This window comes from Polypterus senegalus, chromosome 8 (assembly GCF_016835505.1).
Source record: "Polypterus senegalus isolate Bchr_013 chromosome 8, ASM1683550v1, whole genome shotgun sequence".
Classification (NCBI taxonomy): Eukaryota; Metazoa; Chordata; class Cladistia; order Polypteriformes; family Polypteridae; genus Polypterus; species Polypterus senegalus.
Window position 1 is genome coordinate 109,894,137 of NC_053161.1, and position 21,871 is coordinate 109,916,007.

Here is a 21,871-nt window from a genome sequence, read left to right on the forward strand (position 1 = left end):
GTGAATTTTTTTCCTGCAAAACACTTTCCTTTACCATCTTTTTTTAGAATGTCCCAGCAACATTTTAACAATTTACATTAAAATATAAATATATAAATATTTCTTCAAAGTATTAAGTGTCTCAAAAACATACTACTAAAAATAAACATTACTTAAAAAATCTTGGCAAGTACAATATTTTAATAAACTAAATAAAAATAGATTTTGCAACATTTGTGAAGAAATGTTTATATTCTGGAATGAAATCCTATTAGGAGTAATAAATAAAAAACACAAAATTAAATGTACAGTAGAAATAATATAAAAAATAGGCACTAATGTAAATAATACAACTCTGCTATACAATGATTATTTGAATGTTTTAATTTTTTTGCCTAATTGATTTATAAAGTAATGTACCTGGCTACCAACTAGCAGATTACTTTTTCCTATAATTAATGGACAGATATTGGTAGCTAAATAAGTTAATATATTATTATTCCCTACTTAAGAACTGCTGTTTAATAAAATTCTACTTTGTGGGACAAAATTTAATGTAAAATGTTTTTTGCTTAATTACTTTGGCAAAACATTAGAAAATGAGCAAAGTACAATATTTGTACCATTTTGAAACTGAGCTTATTTAACAATTCATTTCTGTGCGCATGTAGACTTACAGCTATATACACTAATATAGTTTTTTATTTGAATGAGTGGGGAACCTTACTATGTAAAATACAAAAGCAAATAAAAGCATGGCTAAAATATTTCAAAATTAATTCAAACTGCAGTCTTCATTTTTAACAAAACCTGACCTTTGATAATAGTAATTAAAATGCCTAACCCATCAGCATTATTTAAACATTAAGCCATTTACAATATCAAATTTTGTTATCTACAAGTAAAACTCACCTTCTTTATCATTGAAGATTATATTCTTACACAAAAGATCATTATGGCAAAGAACCACAGGGGATCCCAAACTAGACAACCGTTTTTTCATCCAGTTCATCTCCTGTTGCAGTTGTTGAAAGCTGGGGACACCTTCAATAAATCTACTTTAAAAAAAGATGGTTAAAAGTAAATGTTACCTTTAAATATTTTCATCCATATTAAAAAAAAAAAATGAAGCAATATAAAAAAATCATTACACTGACAGGTCTTAAAATCAAACTAATAAATTAAAAACTTTAAATAGACAATATTCTAGATAAATAAAAAAAAACTGAACCGGATCTTTCTCTGTACTCCTCTGTTTTCTTTCCCCATAGTCTCCCTGCTCAACCCAAAAGGTCCTTCTCAGCAGGGCTGAGACCATGGAAATTGCAGTCATCTTTTTTATGGCTCCCATCCTGATCACCATTCTTCAGAACCAACTCTGAGCCAGTCTTGGTCTTCCTAATGCCCACATCTGTTGCAGAATCCCTAGGACTCTATGATCTTTCAAGCTCCTTCTGCTCATCATAGCTGATCTCCTCAAGAACTTTCACTTTGCTTTATCACAGTGTTCCTACATTGTATAGCCTCCACGCTGCAACCCAGACCAATTCACTTTTCCTTCCCATCTCTCACAGAATTCCTTATTTTTCCCCCTATTTCTTCCTCTTAACCTCTCAGACTCTTTACAGACTCATGGTGTAAGTGCCTAATCAATGAGCAACAGAGAACCAACGAGGGACAGTTGAGCTGACCGTGCCTTTGCAAATGAATCAAACTGAAGCTGCACTCCCCATTAAGCACTCCAAGGCTATATAGTTTTTCTCCCTGAACACACACCCACATAGTCTCAGCTAATACCTGAACCAATTATAAATCTGCAATGGACCATGGACATGATTACAGTATTAACTTTCAAACCAAACAAAACAAAATCAAATCCTGGAAACAGAAAAGACTACAGCAAAAATAAAAAAAAAATATATATATATATATAAATATAAAGTAACACTGATATGGTTATGGATTTATGGGTAGCAACAACAATTTAATATATGCATGATTAGTTTTTTTTCAGATGAAATCATTTAACTAAAATGAATGTTTTAAAAAGCAATTTTCAAACACAAAAATCTTTTTTTTTTTTTTAATTACCGGATGGTACAGTTAAACAGCTGTGCAAACACCCTAGTTTAATCAGCTGGTCAGGTGTGTACACTCAAAATGTATTAATGCAAAGAACAACATCAGTGGTGCTTGTTCCCAAAAAAAAAGGCTGTAACATTAATGCAACGTTAAGTTGTATGTCTGGATGTGGATTAGATATGAAAGATTGGATGTTGAACAAATAAACATAAAATGCAGCATATCCAAATTATTTCAGGACTTAAAACAGACACCCAACAAAATGGACTAAGTGAAAAATCATGGGACAAAAGATAAAGCAGGTCCCCCACCGAAAATGCCTTACTATTCTTCGCCTTGCTTCAGCATGGACCACACAATGAGTACACCCTGTTATATATTCAGTTACACAGCTTGATTCTGTCAGGAGCAGAGCATGCCTTGTCTGGTGCCAAGAGGAGGAATACACCAGAGATGTCCCATTGTGGTAGATAATATGGACAGAGACAGGAGCTAGAAAAAGTCTAGCATGCTCTATATCAATAATGTAGCTGATACTGATAACTAGATTTTCACCAAATGGAAGGCAATATACCATAGATGGGTACATTTAAATGTCATGTCAGTGGAATATTAAATTTCATCAATTGAGAAAAAAACTATGATTATGATTATGAAGCTGGAAATTGGAGGTGTGATGATGAATGCTGTTAGTGCATATGCCACGCAAGTTGGGTGTGCAATGGATGAGAAAGAAGATTTTTGGAGTGAGTTGGATGAAGTGATGAACAGTGTACCCAAGTGACAGAAAGTGGTGACTGGAGCGGATATCAATGGACATATTGGTGAAGGGAACAGAGGAGACGAGGAGGTGATGGGTAGGTATGGTGTCAAGGAGAGGAATGAAGAAGGTCAGAGGATAGTGGATTTTGCCAAAAGGATGGACATGGAATATGTATTTTAAGAAGAGGGAGGTACATAGGGTTACATACAAGAGTGGAGGAAGATGCACACAGGTAGATACATCCTATACAGATGAGTCAATCTGAAGGAGATTGACAACTGCAAAGTGGTACCAGGGGAAAGTGTAGTTAAGCAGCATGGGATGGTGGTCTGTAAAATGACGTTGGAGATCAAGAAGAGGAACAGAGTGAGGGCAGAGCCAAGGATCAAATGGTGGAAATTGAAAAAGGAAGACTGCAAGGTTGAGTTTTGGGAGATGGTGACACAGGCACTGGGTAGTAGTCAATAATTACCAGAAACTACAGCAGATGCAGTAAAGGTGACAGCAAGATGGGTGCTTGGCATGACATCTGGACAGAGGAAGGAGGAAAAGGAAACCTGGTGGTGGAATGGGGAAATACAGGCAAGTATACAGAGGAAGAGGATGGCAAAGAAGAAGTGGGATAATCAGAGAGATGCAGAAAGTAGTCAAGAGTACAAGGAGATAAGGCACAAGGTGAAGAGAGAGGTATGAGAGGGTGGACACTAAGGAGGGAGAAAAGGACCTGTACCGATTGGCTAGACAGAGGGACCGAGCTGGGAAAGATATGCAGCAGGTTAGGGTAATAAAGCATAAAGATAGAAATGTACTCAGAGAGCATATTGAGCAAATAGAAAGAGTACTTTGAGAGGTTAATGAATGTAGAGAACGAGAGAGAGAAGAGGTTGGATGAATCAGGAAGTACAACGGATTAGCAAGCAAGAAGTAAGGACAGCTATGAAGAGGATGAAGAATGGAAAAGCCGTTGGTCCAGATGACATACCTATGGAAGCATGGAGGTGTTTAGGAGAGATGGCAGTGGAGTTTTTAACCAGATTGTTTAATGGAATCTTGTGGGAGGATGCCTGAGGAGTGGAGAAGAAGTGTACTGGTGCCGATATTTAAGAATAAGGGGGATGTGCAGGAATGTAGTAACTACAGGGAGATAAAACTGATGAGCCACCGCATGAAGTTATGGGAAAGGGTAGTGGAAGCTAAGTTAAATAGTGAGGTGATGATTAATGAGCAGCAGTATGGTTTCATGCCAAGAAAGAGCACCACAGATACGATGTTTGCTCTGAGGGAGCTCTGATGGAGAAGTATAGAGAAGCCCAGAAGGAGTTGAATTGCTTTTTTGGGACCTGGAGAAAGCATATGACAGGGTGTCTCAAGCGGAGTTGTGGTATCATATGAGGAAGTCGGGAGTGGCAGAGAAGTAGGTAAGAGTTGTACAGGATAAGTACGAGGGAAGTGTTACCATGGTGAGGTCTGCGGTAGGAGTAATGAATGCATTCAAGGTGGAGGTGGGATTACATCAGGGATCGGCTCCGAGCCCTTTCTTATTTGCAATGGTGATGGACAGGTTGACAGACGAGATTAGACAGGAGTCCCCTTGGACTATGATGCTTGCTGATGACTTTGTGATCTGTAGCGATAGTAGAGAGCAGGTTGAGGAGACCCTGGAGACAAAACATCTAATTTTGCTTGCTTTTCAGTGTGCACAAAACCATGCTTTTATCAAGGCTTCCGTCGGGTAGTCTTTTGAAATGAAATTTTCCTCCAATCAGTCGTAGGAATGCACTTTATTCCGACTCTAACATTGTTGTAGCTCTGATGTGTGCACTTTGTATCCATTATTCATAAAGCTTCAATTGGTGTTGTTTTTCTGCGTTAACTGCATATTTTTTCATACGTCTCAAACCAAGGGGATGCGAGGGTAAAATGAAATCGGGAAGCGCGCGTACATACTCAGTGCACCCCGTGTCAGGAATCGAACCTCGGCGCTAGAGGCGAAGTCTCTACCATTGCGCCACGGCATGTGGTTTGTCTATTTGAAAGTATGTAGATCGGGGTATATATACACATATATATATATACATATACATATATATCCGCGCTTCGCAGCGGAGAAGTAGTTTGTTAAAGAAGTTATGAAAAAGAAAAGGGAACATTTTAAAAATAACGTAACATGATTGTCAATATACAGTAATTGTTTTGTGTTATGAGTGTTGCTGTCATCAAGGATTTGATTATCATTATTTCTTTCAATCAGGTTCGTATTTGTAGGATGTGTTGTGTTCAAGTTACATTCCGTGTTTGTCAATCGTCGTAAAGATAACAGGTTTCATTCATCGATTCGTTTCTTACTGCATCAATAAATAGCTTGCCTTCTTCATCTGAGACGTGACACACTGCATGCACGGGTTTTTTTCTTACACTGTGTTCCTTTAGCGGGACATTGACTTTTCCATCGTGTGCTTTGTTTCCGCAGTAGCTGCACTTATGAATATGCTTGCACGTATCACACGCTTCATATTTTTTTGCTGCCTTCTCAATTGTGTAATTCGGTTTTGTTCAGCACTCTTTGGAACTGTTGCTTTTTGTCTGTGCACTGCATCATTTCATGTGAGCCGCTCGGTGTTCATGCATCGAAGGTTTCCAGCTGTGCTGGTGCCATCTCGTATGATGTCCACGGCTGTATTTAATGTTAGCTAAGACCCGGCACTTAAAAAAGTTTCTCTTGCAGTTTCGCTGAGTTTGTGCCAAACACCACCCTGACCATCTCATCTTTCTCTGCATAAGTACAGTCCTTCACCTGTGAATATTTAGTGGCAGTGTTTCTATTGGATTGCCGCTGACGGACGGCCTTATATGGGCAGGCACTAAACTACGTGGTAGGCATAACTCCGCCTCCCACGGGCATCGAGCAGAAGTCTATTATAGTATATGGACGAAAAAATAGGTTCCAGTTATGACCATTACGCATAGAATTTCGAAATGAAACCTGCCCAACTTTTGTAAGTAAGCTGTAAGGAATGAGCCTGCCAAATTTCAGCCTTCTACCTACACGGGAAATTGGAGAATTAGAGATTAGTCAGTGAGTGAGTGAGTGAGTGAGTGAGGGCTTTGCCTTTTATTAGTATAGATAACGAACCCCCTTTAATTGTTACCAAAAAAAAGTCTATAATTGGTAGCATTAATAGAGAACAGGGTAGTTTATTACCTAGATGCACCAGGAGGGACCAGAAAGACATTCCCAATAAAAATACTGCTTGCAAAAATAAAAGAAAGTCAAAATATTGCACTGGCAGTGGCTTCCTCTGGAAAAGCAGTAACACTCTGCAGGGTAGCAAAATGGCACATTCTACTTTTTAGTTGCCACTCAATCTACGTGTTATGGATACTCCCTTGTGCAGTAACATCAAGCAAAGTAACATGGCTCAAGTTTTTTCAAGAATGCAAATTGTATGGGATGAATGTACAATTAGTACATGAGGGATCAGCTCTGAGCCCTTTATTTGCAATGGCGATTGACAGGTTGACAGATGAGATCAGACAGGTGTCCATGGACTATGATGTTTGCTAAAGACATTGTGATCTGTAGTGAGAGTAGGGAACAGGTTGAGGAGACCCTGGAGAGGTGGAGATATGCTCTAGAAAGGAGAGGAATGAAGGTCAGTAGGAACAAGCCAGAACACGTGTGTAAATGAGAGGGAGGTCAGTGGAATGGTGAGGATGAAAGGAGTAGAGATGGCAAAGGTGGATGACTTTAAATACTTGGGATCAACAGTACAGAGTAATGGGGATTGTGGAAGAGAGGTGAAAAAGAATGCAGGCAGGGTGGAATGGGTGGAGAAGAGTGTCAGGAGTGCTTTGTGATAAACGGATATCAGCAAGAGTGAAAGGGAAGGTCTACAGGACGGTAGTGAGACCAGTAATACTATATGGGTTGAAAATGGTGGCACTGATCAGAAAGCAGGAAACAGAGCTGGAGGTAGAGAATTAAAGATGCTAAGATTTTCACTGGGTGTGATGAGGATGGATAGGATTAGCAATGAGTACATTAGAGGGTCAGCTCAAGTTGGATGGTTGGGAGACAAAGACAGAGAGGTGAGATTGCGCTGGTTTGATGCAGAGTATATTGGGAGAAGGATGCTAAGGACAGAGCTGCCAGGCAAGAGAAAAAGAGGAAGGCCTAAGAGAAGGTTTATGGATGTGGTGAGAGACGACATGACAGTGATGGCTGTAACAGAGCAAGATATAGAGGACAGAAAGATATGGAAGATGTTCCGCTGTGGCGACCCCTATTGGGAGCAGCCCAAAGAAGAAGAACAAGATTTTTTATTGTAGTCAAAGCAATTACAGCCAATAAATAAACAAACTATGAAAGTAGCTAAATGCTAAACCCTGCGAATCACGCTCTTTCACATCAGGTTGCAGACTCTTAGCACAATGTTATAATATCTTACCTTTCGTTTACTTTGTTTTCAAATTCATTTGGAACAAGGGAAAAGTACTTTTTCATCTTTAACCACAAGTTTGATTTTGGCACCCATCCATTATGGGCATGAATAGAGTGAAATTTAGCCAGTTGCTGGGCAATAATCCTGCAAACACAAAATCATGTATTAGAATTGTATGCCTATGGTATTTAACAACTTTAGGCATAATTTTTACCTTGTCACATTTATATCTTCCAACATGTTTGTTTGTTTATGCTTTCTATGGAGGAGAAGCAACAGAACAAGTATGAAGCTGCATTATTAACTAAAGCAAAGATTAAAAAAAAAAAAACATACTGAAAATCTGATTCTGTAGTTTTGCAACCTAGAACCCTCTTTAAAAACATATTATTTTACTAATAGAAATGTAACAGAAATATTTTAGAAAATTACCATAGTGCTGAAGAAAAACAACAGGGACTTCAAGCAGCAAGTCAAAAAATGTATAACTTGTGAGAAGTTTGTTTAATTTACTAAATTAATCTTGGTTTCCTTAATTTCAATTTCATGTGCTCATGAAAACAAAGCCAGTCCCAGGCGCATCCAATGCAACATAGAAAAACAAACTCAGATGAAATGCCAGTTCTTCACAAGATACATATGAATTTTATAAACAAGTTATTTATGATTCAAAAACAATTTACAATGTGAACATCGCAACTATTTCCTTTAATTTACAAATGTGCTGATTTTTTTTAAGAGGAGCAATTGAATGAACTGACCCTCACATCTGCAATATGGCAAATATAATTTTAATTAAAAAACTGAGGAATTTAAGTAAGCATTGTGTTTAATTAAAACTAAACTGTCCCAATTTAATGGTAAGCTTTATCAAGGATGTTAAGTAGTTAAAGTACAATAAGAGATGATGGCTTGTTCTGGTATCTATTCTAAAATAAAATAATGAACACCGTAGATGTCAATGAAATACTTAAGTAAATTATCTGAATATGGACAGGTGTTAACAGGTGACGCAACAATTTCAGGCATCCATTCATGTTTTTAATCAATTTCAGTTCAGTACTCTGTAAACCCCAAGCTTATCCAGCTACAGAAGGACCTTTATATAACAGGACAGACTCATTAATGAATGCCCAATGTACTCCTATGTGAACCTTTCATACTAATCAAATTTAAGTTATGTTTCACATACATTTTAGAATTTGGGAGGAAACTGGAGGACCACTGAAAAACACACAAATAGATAAAAAGTGCAAATGCCTGGGTCATATAATTCTGTTAAATATTCTCGATGTTTACAATTTCACCATATTACTTAAAATGCAACCAACCATTATTCCTTTGTAGAAATTATAAAATAGTATTAAACTATATATGCACTATTCCAAAAACACAGAAAACTGCTGCCATTTTTATGTTTAGTTAAACTGTAATTTGTCACTAATTCCAGACGTGATCATTTAAATCCCATTTATTTACCAGACACATTTTATTTGCAAAACTAGAATGTTAAGATTATGCTTTTTAAACAATTGGTGCTGGTGAAAACCTGCTAAGGGTTACGCATTGATTCAGAAAGAAAAACTGGCCTAGAAAGTTTGTGGTATAGAATCCACCTTCCTAGTTAATATTCTACACTGCCAGCTTATCATATAAACATTATAGGTAGAGGGCAAATAAAAACAAAGCACATCATAATGCAAAACAGGCAAACATTTTACAGTTTTTGTCTACTAAAGATAACATTAACATTTAGTTACCTGAAAAGTTTTGGGTGACTGACATGTTCAGGGTCAAGTGCTGTGCCTTGAATGAACTCATAACAAAGGCCATTGTTGAAGGTGCAGTAAAGATTAGGTGCACATCCATGAGCATGAAGGACACGGAAACTTTTCAGCTCGTTATCCCGATCCACAAACAGTTCTGTCATATTGCCGTAGATCCTCACTAGAACTACATCTTCCATTGTCTCATCCACATAGCAACCAATAAGCTTGTTAGTGATACCATCTGTAAACATCTAATAAAAACATATCAATTAGAATTATAAATAATTTAGATTAAAAAGATCACATTAATTCATAATCCATTAAAAATACACAGGAATAAACTGATAAGGGCTGATATACAAGCCAATAAAGAGAGGATAGTAATTATAAATGAAACAAAGTTAAAACCAATCTAAAATTTTGAAACATGAAAAATAAAAAATAACAGAACTCCGGAATGAGGTCATATGAAAAATTTTAGCTTTCTTTATATTTGCTAACCGTCATCAAGATGATTTACACATTGGATTGGAACATGACATATGCAACAATGTAAATGTATTAAAAGGTAATCATCACTAGTGTGCTTAGTGACATTAACACTAGAATTACCAGAGCCTACGAAAAAACTCATAAATCCGTCCCACCTTAAATCGCTTCTTAAAATTGTTCACAGCTCTCCACCAGCGTCTTTTGTCATCTACTGTAAATGTGCTGATAAAAATCAGGCTGCAAGCAGCCGGCTATTCCATCCCCCCACCGACTTAGAACGTGCACAAACTTCTTCCAGCTCATGCCTTGATTGCTTTTCTGGGAGTGAAGTGGAGTTTTAGAGTGGAAATAATAGATCGTTGTTTGGAACACACGCATTTCATGTCTGTTCCGTTTCTACAGTAATCTGTGTAAACACATTGTTAAAACAAACGTATTTTATATTCAACTAGTAGATGACAAAATGTAGGCATAAACTATATAATGTATGAAACCTGAAGTATCAAAGAAATACTTTCACAAAAGATACAAATCTAACACAACAATTGCGCTTTTATTCAAAAATATAACTACAGAAACAAAAAGCCGCCTTAACATGCGACATTGACACCTGTTTATTATGACTGCCTCCGTGGTGCAATAGAATCAGCTGCCAACTGGGAATCAAAAGGTCGCGAGTTCGATCCTGTACAACTCCATTTTGAGAAGTAAACTGCTCTTAGTCTTACTATTTTAGAATAAAAACATACATTTGATTTCAGTCTGTAACAGCCGGTGTAATTTATGATACTTGTAAAGGTTAGCTTTGGTTTTTTTTTTTTAGTCAGTTTTATTATCTCAGCCGTGTTCACGAGCCCAAACACACCCCACCCCCGCATCTGACACTGCTGTTTTCATATAGACGTGCTGTGACAGAGGTAAACTCAGCTCCCTTCTACATCGGAACAAGAATGCACATACCATTGCTTGCATACTAAAGTATCAGCAAGCACTTTTCGTGGCATTACACACATTTTTGAGCATGCCCTCTGCACACTACTTGTGACTTTAGGAAGTAAGTAAATAAATAAAGGTAAATCATGTCATAAAATGATTTCTTCAAAACGTCGAATGTTATTTATTTGGCACGGACATGCTCAAAAAATACATGGGTAATGCCACAAAAAGTGCATGCAGACATATCTGTGCCTAATAAATAACATTCAACGTTTTGAAGAAATCATTTTATGACACGATTTACCTTTATTAATTTGCTTACTTCCTAAAGCCTAAAGTCCCATTATCCTTTCAAGATAGGGACGAGAAATCCCATTTTCCAGTCAGTTGGGATGACATCTGTCTCCCAAATGGAAGCCAAGATTGCCTGCAATGCCAGGACAGCATTGGCCCCAACCTAGAGAAGTTCCGGATACCTGTGATGATGTGGATCTGGCTCTATGCTCCCTCTTCTTATTTGGGAGCCTCTTGAACCCAACAATGTTGATAGTCATGAAAAGGATGAGCTGTACAAATGAGGACATCACAAGAAGCAAGGGGAAGGTGCAAAATTATTCAGTGCTTTTATTAAAAGCCTATCAAAACAGCGTCCAAAAAAAAGTAGTGGAGTTCTCCAATACGTTAAGAAATAATCCATAAAACAAGGTATTAACTGGAGGTTAAAATAATCCCAATAAATAAATCAATCCATTAAAACATTTAAAAACACTGGCGGAAAACAGTCCTTTTTAAAAAGCCTGGTGCATTCCTTTTTTTAACTCCCAGCTCCTTGGCTTATCCTGTACAGGCTATGCAGCAGAGGATTTGGCCAAACAGCAGAAGCAGCTGACTTTCCTTCAGGTCTGGTTGCCTGCCGTCCCGTGGCTACGGAAAAGCTCACTCACCAGACCAAAACCTGGGTCCCCAACGGACAGGGTGCACACGCTGAGGGCTCTCCTCCCATGCCTTCTTGACCCCCGCCACCTTCCTGATCTTATACACCAAGTCGCTCCTTTAAATGCACATCACTCTGGCTCCCAAAATTACTCAGCCAGAGTGATCACTTCTTCAGCCTCGGGCGTCAGCCTCTCACTCCGCTCAAGGAGCTCTCACTTCCTAGCTCTCTGCCTTCTCTCTCTTGAGTCTGCTCGCACTGACTCCTTCTGCCTCTTGGTCACTCTCTCTCTTTCTGTATCCATTTAACCTGTCGTTTCTAGATTTTTTTCTCCCTGATTCTCCTCCTTGCATTCACGTTTCCTCTTTTAAAATAGGGATGTGGCACAGCTGTCGGCGCCAATTAAGGTCAAGGACGATCCTATACCTGTGCATTTTGTGTAGGGCCGCCTGCTCCCGCATCGTGCCTGGGAACCGCTCTCACCATGCTACCATGTCCCCTCCTACCAAGATGCGAGTGTGGCAATTATTTATTTAAAAAGATGATGATCAGCCGCGGACCTCACTTTACCACAATACCACAGATCCCTGCAGCTCTCCCTACCCACTGGTGCACTCTCATTGAGACTGGGTGGTTCACTGCTAATTACAATAACAGATTTAAAAATAAATTGAGTTAGACAGTGATACTCTGAGGCATAGCAGTACAGTAACGTAGTTAACACTGTTTCCACACAGCCTGGGGGTTTCTGGGCTTGAATCCTGACCTATAAACTGTCTATTTGGGGCTTTTCTATTCTCTAAACTTCTGCATGGGTTTTGCTATAGTTGTTCCGGTTTTCTTCAGACAAAGCAAATAACTTCATTAGGTTTATGGAAAAGTCAAAATTGGCTCCAATACAGATAATTATATGGGTGTGCGTGAATGTGCTCTGCAATGAACCCCATCTAGGTTTGCTTTTAGTTACTGTTGGAAAACAAGTTAGAAAATGGATGATTGTATGGATCCAAACAATTTTAAGCATTAAACACATGAAAACATTCTTGTATGCTGAAAACTGTTAAATTCCCTTTAATTAAAACAAAAAGTAACCTATCTTGCTTGCAAACAGTGGAAATATTTATTTCAAAAAATTAGATTGGTTCAAATTTCATTTCTCACTTATCACAGATTTATAAATGTTATGGACTAGTTTTGCCTTCATAACAGCTGAATAAATTAACTTTGGAACTTTGTCCTTTGGAACAGTGATCATTCAAAAGGCAGAAACTATCCCCAGAATGCCTCAGGAACAGAAATCATGTGGAATTTAGAATGCTGGTAATTGTTAGCCTTGCCGTCACATGTATTCTTAATAATGCATGGAATGTTCCCTATTATCACGACCAAACATGGATACCTTTTACAAATATTGCACTGTAATCACATTTCTGGACTACTGAAGCTTGCAACTGCCTGTTCATGGTTTTATCTTTAACTAAAGGGATTAATCCAAGGAAAGCTTAATGTGTGCACAAAATGTGCCCAGGCACACATACTTGGAGCAAAGGCATTTCCTGCAGGATACAATTTTAACAGTTTCCAACATTTCACATTCCATATGAATTCAACTGGCACTGCTCCAAGGAATATTCCAGACTTCAACATTTCAAAATATGTAATAGCATTTTAACTAAAGCACTGCACGCTGGTACAGTGGTTAATGGTGCTATCTCATAGACCATTATATGAGGTAAAGAGCCCTAAATAGATTACATTTTTCAGTATGAACTTGCAACTCCATAACTTCCTCCAGAGTATTCCATTTTCCTCTCACATACCAATTATGTGAGCTACTGCCAAAATAACGACTTTAAAATCGGTACATTATGAATGTGTACGAGTGAGAACACTGCATTGGACAGGAGCATTTTGTGCCTTGAAACTGCTACAATCAGTTTCAGCACCCTGCAGAATAAAAACCAAATCTGATGTCGAAAAGAATGAATGGACGGACATTTTAGGGAAGCTTTCCTTGCTAACCAATTTTTATATTTAAATGCATCTGTGTAAACTTTAATTTTCTTGGAAATGATAGTGTGATAGATTAAGGCTTTCTCGCTCCCTTGTACCCTCAGGCCACTCAGACACCATGTAAATGTCCAATAATTATTATTTATTATAATAATAAAGTGCACAAAGCACGCTCCTCTCCGCAATTCTCAATAAACCAATCCAAATCAGCATCCTCCAGTGTCAGACGCTTAGCCACCCTGCCTCCCAACTCATCTTGTATGTCTGGGATCTCCCACAGTCCTTTATAGTCCTCAACCCGGAAGTGTTTGAGCCCTCAGTCCATTGATTATTCAACACTTCCGGGTCAGGTAAAAACTTTTCTTTTTCTTTAGTCCGGAAATATATCATTTCTTCCATTCCCGTAACTTGGAAATACTTCCGGGCTATATGGGAAATATAAATCCCTGGGCCTCCCTGCAGCAATTCCTGGCGGCCCCCTTGGTATCCAGCAGGGCTGTACATTATAATCCCACTGTCCATAATTCCCTGCTGGCATTCGGGGCACCTCTATGCTGCAAGGAGGGTTCTATCTGGTGGCCTGGGGGTATTGGCCCGGATGAATGGCCGGCCATATCTCACAATAGCTACATTACAATACTTATATTTAGTTTACTTATTTGTGGCAATTTATTCCATGAAATGTTCTGGACAGAGATAAGAGACCAACTTCTAACAACATTCTGCAGGTAGTATATTGCAATTAGTCGATAGTCATAGTTGATTCTAATCTCAACAAATTCTGAATCTGCCAATCTCTGAATCTGTCAATTTCAAGAAACTGTATTTTAAGCTGGTAATTCATGTCTGGATACTTTTGGTACTTTTTACCTATCAATTAAAACACTGAACTACAGGTCAGGTCAGGCTGGGAAGTATGCAGTGGTACAGCATATTGCCGCACGCACCAAGGTTAGTAAACCTCTCAATGTAGTCGAAACTCTCTCCAAAAAAAGAGACACTGCTGGTGGTTATGCCCTAAAGGCCATTAAAGAGCCGGGGCCTCATATATAACGCTGTGCATAAAACTCACACTATAAGATGGTGTAAGCACAAAAGCGGGAATGTGTGTACACACAGAAAAATCCAGATGCAGGAATCTGTGTGTACATAAATCCCAATCAGTGTGAAAAGTAACGCACGTGCCTGAAGTCCTGCCCCAACTCCTCCCAGAATTACGCCTCTTTGAATATGTAAATCAATATAAATAGCCCTTAAGCTCAGCGTTTTGAGAAAAGACAATGGCAAAACCACAAGGAAAAACAGAACAATTTCAATGAATACCAAGTGGAGGCAAGGAAAAACTTACTATTTGTTGATTTAAACAGTGGTATAAACAAGAAAAGGAAGCTGATCGAGTGATATAGCGTGTCGGAGAAACTCGAAAGCTGAAGTTCACAGTTGCACAGTGCCCGAAATAAAAAAAAAAGTTGCATATCCCAGTCGCTGTGAAAAGGCGGGTCATAGCCCACCGTCTGAGTGTCATATGAAAGCTTATTAGGGTACAGAGAAAAAAAAAATAAGGCATACAGTGGGCAAAAAGCACAAAATGTCAACTTTAATCTCTGAATTTCCACTTTAATCACATAGCTTATTTTGTCATTAAAGTAGATCATAAACTTAATCTTAAAATCGTTTAATTTACTAGTTTCTCAAATCCCATCGTAACTAAAGTAGTAGGTTAAATGCTTTGGTTTGTATTTGATCTTCTATGTGCTTTATGTGTGTGAATTTACTATGTGCTTCTTAAACCTGCTTTCTCTTCCTCCGACAGGACACAGAATCCATTACATTCGTGATATTACAGCTCTCTGAATAACTAAAATACCAAGATGTATACATGATATAATTTTCATGATGACAGGAGTTAAAGCATGTTATTAAACATAGGAACATGGTGGTGCAGTGATTGTGCGCGACCTTCGATGAAATAATTTATTGTAGCAGTACTGTCTCTTTCAAACGTACTAACCCCCAATTCCTGTCCTTACTTTTCTTTCTCCAAATACTCAATCGCCACACAATCAGCCCTGTAATAGACGTTAAGCCATCTGTAAGCATATAACGCTGATTCTTCAAAACTTTTAAGGAACACTGAAATATCTTTGTAGTACAGTGATCCCTCCTTGATCACTTTGGTTGCATTCCAGAACCCCCTGCGAAAGGTGAAAATCCACGAAGTAAAAACCATACGTTTATATTGTTATTTTTATACTGTCACGCTTGGGTCACAGATTTGCACAGAAACATAGGAGGTTGTAGAGACAGGAACTTTAAAACACTGCAAACAAACATTTGTCTCTTTTTCAAAAGTTTAAACTGTGCTCCATGACAAGACAGAGATGACAGTTTCGTCTCACAATTAAAAGAATGCAAACATATCTTCCTCTTCAAAGGAGTGCACATCAGGAGCAGAGAATGTCAGAGAGAGAGAGAGAGAGAGAGAAGCAAACAGGCAAAAATTAATGGGTGCTATTCGGGCTTGAAGTATGCGAAGCACTGCGCGGGAAGTATATCGAATATCATTGAGGAGTTTTATTTAATACATAATACATACTTTGATTGGGTAGCTTCTCAGCCATCTGCCAATAGCATCCCTTGTATGAAATCAACTGGGAAAACCAACAAAGGAAGCATGTACCATAAATTAAAAGAAATCCGCGAACCAGCAAAAATCCATGATATATATTTAGATATGCTTACATATAAAATCCGCGATGGAGTGAAGCCTTGAAAGTCGAAGCGCGATATACGAGGTGTGGCAGAAAAGTAATGAGACTGGCAACACTGCAAGCGATCTGGCAATGCTGCGCTGTTGTCCTTGATAGATCACGTGTATCAGTACCCTCCCATAGCTCAGTGAGAGTTTCAACTCCTTCCGTTAACTACGTGATTTTTGTGACCGCTATTAGCGAAGTTGTGTTTTTGGTTGTGCGTCACGCAAAATGGAACAGCGGAATTTGGAGCAACGTTGTGCCATTAAACGGCAAGTGTGACGTTTGAAAAGTTAAAACAGGCCTATGGGGAACATTCTTTATCCCGAGCTCAAGTTTTTCGCTGGCACAAATCATTTTTGGAAGGCAGAAAACACGTTGAAGATGAACACCGTTCAGGGAGGACTTCAACTTCGAAAACCAATGAAAACATCGAATGTGTGAACACTCTTGTGAGATCAGACCGTCGTTTAACATTAAGAATGTTGAGTGAACAATTAAATTTGAACAGATTTACCGTTCATCAAATTTTGACTGAACATTTGCACATGCGAAAGGTCTGTGCCAAAATGGTGCAGAAAAACTGCCCTCTCCATAACAGAATTTTTGACCTCAAAAGGCATTCCTGTGGTTCCCCAGCCCCCTTACTCACCTGACCTCAGTCCGTGCGACTTTTTCCTTTTTCCTAAACTGAAAAATGTCCTCAAAGGACGTCATTTGGACTTTAGAAAACATCCAAAAGAGTGTAGCGGACATGCTGAAGACCATACCGGTTGAAGACTTCCAGCGCTGCTACCAACAGTGGGAACAACATCTCCATCGGTGTGTAGCTGCCCAAGGGAACTACTTTGAAGGGGATAACATTGATGTTTGAAAAAAATAAAAACTTTGGTAAATAAAAAATCAGTCTCATTACTTTTCTGCCACACCTCATAGCAAGGTATCACTGTACATGTTTAATTATTCTATCCTTCAAGCCAGTCCCAGTGAAGCATACAATGCGAAGCAGGAACAATCCGTGAACAAAGCACCAGATCCTTCCTAACATAGCGACACCGTGTCCTTTAATTTTTAACAATATAAATTATTTAAATAAAGTGTTATCTGTATAAGGGCGGCACGGTGGCGCAGCGGTAGCACTGCTGCCTCGCAGTTAGGAGACCTGGGTTCGCTTCCCGGGTCCTCCCTGCGTGGAGTTTGCATGTTCTCCCGTGTCTGCGTGGGTTTCCTCCGGGCACTCCGGTTTCCTCCCACAATCCAAAGACATGCAGGTTAGGTGGACTGGCGATTCTAAATTGGCCCTAGTGTGTGCTTGGTGTGTGGGTGTGTTTGTGTGTGTCCTGCGGTGGGTTGGCACCCTGCCCAGGATTGGTTCCTGCCTTGTGCCCTGTGTTGGCTGGGATTGGCTCCAGCAGACCCCCCGTGACCCTATTCGGATTCAGCGGGTTAGACGATGGATGGATGTTATCTGTATAATATAATAAACATGTTTTGCTGCATTTCATCTTAAAAATGATATTGTCATCATATGTAAATACGTGCTATATAAAGTAGCTCAGGTTGTGCAATATTATAACTGTATCGCAAGTTTACAGTGAGGTGATTGTACTTATATGTACAAACAGTTCTACAAGGAGCAGTTGGAGTGATTGATTGCGTTTAGAGCTCCTAGGATGAAACTCTTTCTGAACCAAGAGGTCCGTACAGGAAAGGTTTTCAACTGTTTGCCATGTGAGAAGCAGTTCAAATAGAAAGCATGGCTGAGGCAGTGTGTGCTTGATGCTGTATATTGATAATTCTCTTTCCGATCAGCTGCTCCAAGTGGTGCAGTGAGGGTAATATGGAAAAAGATGATCCGCTGTGGCAACCCCTAATGGGAGCAGCTGAAAGAAGAAGAAGAAGGTGCAGTGAGAGTAACAACACTAAAGCAGCTATGGTATTTAGAATAGTTTGACCATTCTGTGGACCATTATATTGTTAGAGGTTAATTACAATCAGATGCATTAAACTAATAAATAATATGCAGATAGTTTCAGTGTATTTATAAAGCCGCGTCAGGGATGTGGATCTAAAAAAAGAAAGATAAATCACACAGGAACAGTAGCAGAGTCCCCTAGTAAATAAATAAATTTACAGAATACTGTTCAACAAAAGAAAACTGAAAGTAACACATTTTATCATTGATTTTTACATTTTTTTCCTGTGATAAGTTTCTGTTCAAATTGACTGTTATGGGTGGAGTTTTAATGTACGTTTGTAAAGAAGGAAGTAAAATGGCACAAAACTATGTGCCTGAAGCATGATTGTCTTTTTCCTCAAAATGCTTAAAAATGTTTCAAAGAAAGACAGACAGACAGACACAGACAGACACAGACAGACAGAAATCTACATCGACCCTCTAATGGTTACTGCATTGCAGCTCAGAAGCAGGGTGAAAAATAGAGCTTTATAGTAATAGCAATTGAGATGCTATGTATTATTAAACTGAATATTGTTTAGATAAGTAGTTCTGATTGTATGTGAGGCAGCACAGTTGAGTTGAGTAGTCAATAGTGTTTCTTCCTCATACAAATTTGAAACTTGTCTCTGGTCATTGAACATGTGGGGATTTTATGTTCTATACAAACTCGTAGGGTTACTCCTACTATCTCCAAAAGCAGGCAGGTTACCTCAACTGGTGCGAGTGTGTGTGGATACAGAATAACAGTTGATTTGTCTCATTTGAAACCCAGAATCACCACAGACAGTCATCCCGGGTGGGATGCCCCTTAGAGAATTGCTGACACAGATCATTGCAGAGCAATGGCATTTGTTTAAACTGCCTACAGTGACCGATCGCAAAACACTCCATAAACTGTAAGGACCTTTCTCCCCAGCATGGTGAAAGGATGTAGAGCAGGTCTGCTTTTAAAATGGCATAATCTCAAAAGAATTTTGTTTTTCCAAATAATGACAAGGATACTCTGTTCTACAATGTATGTGCAAAGTCAACACCTGGAACAATATTCAAAAAGATTACTGGCTCAAAAGTTGAAGTATCTGGTAGGTTTTAAGACTTTTGATGTTAAATTTTTAAAGCACAAGAAAAGGCATGCTATTTTTTTTAAATGTATAATAATGTATCACTTTAAAAAAAATTCATGGGTGATGTTCCTTCTTACTTCACGTCTGCCGGCTGGCCATTTTCAGAATGTTTTCCAGCATGACTCCACATGCATGGTTGAAAAATACAAAGTATAACCCAATAAAAAAGAGAAACAAATTTTTCCCTTACAGGAAAAGTGACACCTTATGCGTACGCACATTAGGCAAGTTATCTGCTGTAACAATCTGAATGTTGGTCCTTCATGTGCATGGAAGATACCCAAATTAAAAAGGTAGTAACTGCAACCATAAGCTTTGTGACCCTAGCAACGTCTATTTCCATTGCTGAAGGTGGGGTTGGCTACAATTTGTCCTGCTGAGATGTGCTTGAATAATCATTAAGGCCCCGAAGTATATGCCCTGCATGTTAAATTTTCTACCTATAATTAAAGTATAAAAGCAGTGGACTGAAGACACAGATATACTTACTACCTATGGAAAATGAAACACAATTAAGTTTATATGGGCTTAAGGACAAGTGATGACTATTAAGCATTGTAATTATGCAGGGATGGAGGTACATAGAAATGAACCTCAATTTTTTTCACTTTATTTGATGACTTAGAATTTTAGCAACAATGGTGTGGTTATCTTAACTGACAAGTCTTTAGAGGATTTTTTTTTTCTCTTTATTTTGCCCTATACAATTTCTTGTATTATATATATATATATATATATATATATATTATATATATATATATATATATATATATATATATATATATATATATATATATATATATATATATATATATATATATATATATATATATATATAGTGGAGGAAGGCCAGCCGTTTAACTCGGCCAATACCCCCAAGCCGCCAGGTGGAGCCCTCCTTGCAGCATGGAGGTCCCCAGAAGACCAGCAGGGCATCATGGACAATGGAGTTTTTATGCACCGCCCTGCTGGATGCCATGGGGCCACGAGGGAGCTGCAGGAGGACTGAAGAGTTCTTTGTGCCCTATGACCCGGAAGTTCGTCATAGGAAGAGAGACGGCTTCGGGTGAGAATAGCATTGTTTACCCTGACCTGGAAGGAATAAGGACTTATGGACTGTTGGATTGGGAACACTTCCGGGTCAGGGAATATAAAAGGACTTTGGGAACTCCCAGGCAATGAGCTGAGTTGGGAGGCAGGGTGGCTAAGCATCTGGGAGAGTGGAGGATTATTATTGTTATTGGAGTATTTGGGAGTGGAGGGTGCTTTGTGCACATTATTGATATAATAAATATCATTATTGGACTTTTACCTAGTGTCTGACGTGGTGTCTGAGGGTGCAAGGGTGCGAGCAAGAGCAAGCACTTAATCTGTTATATATATATATATATATATATATATATATATATATATATATATATATATATATATATATATACACACACACACACATTATATATACACACACATAAATACATATATACTGTATATAGTGACAGATAGAAGGTGCTATCGTCCTCTTGAAACCTCAGACTATACGCCAGACACCAGGTAAAAGTCCAAATATAAAATTTCTTTTTTGAACTATATAGTGCAACAAATCACCATCCTCTCCACTATACTCATAAATAACAATAACCAATACTCAATAATACAATCCACCACTCCCAGACGCGTTGCCACCCTTCCACCCAGCTCAGCTCGTCGTCGGGAGTTCCCACAGTCCTTTTATAGTTCCTGACCCGGAAGTGTTTCCCATCCTTCAGTCCATGATTCCTTATTACTTCCGGGTCAGATAAAAAGACCTTTTCTTCACCCTGGAAGTACGTCATTCCTCCTGTCCATGTAACTCGTACGTACTTCTGGGGCATAGGGCAAATAGTATTCCCGGACACAGACAGGCAGACATGCTGAAAGTCACCACCACACGTTTATTTACAATATTTACAATGTCCAAGTGCCACACAACCCCAAGACTTCCCAAAAGTCCAGGCCTCTCATACACTTTGCCTTTCTCTTCAGGCCACCTCCACTCTCTCTTCTCTTGCTTCGTCCTCTCCTCACCCGCCCAGGACGCCCAAGAGGACCGGAGGAGGGCTTGCGCCTTCCCCAGACCATGTGGGGGCGACCACCCTGGTACCTTAGGGGGCCACGGGTACAGAGCTTTGAAGCTCAACCCTGTAGGGGCCCGTGGTCGCCACCAGGGGGCGCCCCTATGCCCTTGGAGCCCTGGACCTCAGCATTTCCGACACTGGGGCATGTCGGTGGAAGACTGCCGGAACCCACCTGGAGCACATCCGGGTGCTATAAAAAGGACTGCCTCCCTTCATTGAATGGCTGGAGTTGGGAGTGTAGTGGACGAGGTCTCTGGAGGAGGCAGGAGGCGGCCTGAAGAGTGAGGCATAGGGAAGAGGCCGGGACTTTGGGGACTTGCGGGGTTTGTGAGCACTTGAATTGTGTATATAATTTATACTAATAAAAAGGCAAAGCCCTCACTGACTCACTCATCACTAATTACCCAACTTCCCGTGTAGGTAGAAGGCTGAAATTTGGCAGGCTCATTCCTTACAGCTTACTTACAAAGGTTAAGCAGGTTTCATTTCGAACTTCTATGCATAACGGTC

At 39.2% G+C, this 21,871-nt stretch overlaps 1 protein-coding gene across 1 annotated transcript in view; it reads right to left on the reverse strand.

Moving 5' to 3' along the window:
- The window catches only part of etnk1 (ethanolamine kinase 1), a 62,549-nt gene that overhangs the window by 17,755 nt on the left and 22,923 nt on the right, over window positions 1-21,871 (reverse strand). Inside the window, 3 exon segments of the mRNA XM_039761584.1 lie at window positions 892-1,034; window positions 7,273-7,410; window positions 9,027-9,286. Of these exon segments, the coding sequence (XP_039617518.1) occupies window positions 892-1,034; window positions 7,273-7,410; window positions 9,027-9,286 (541 nt within the window).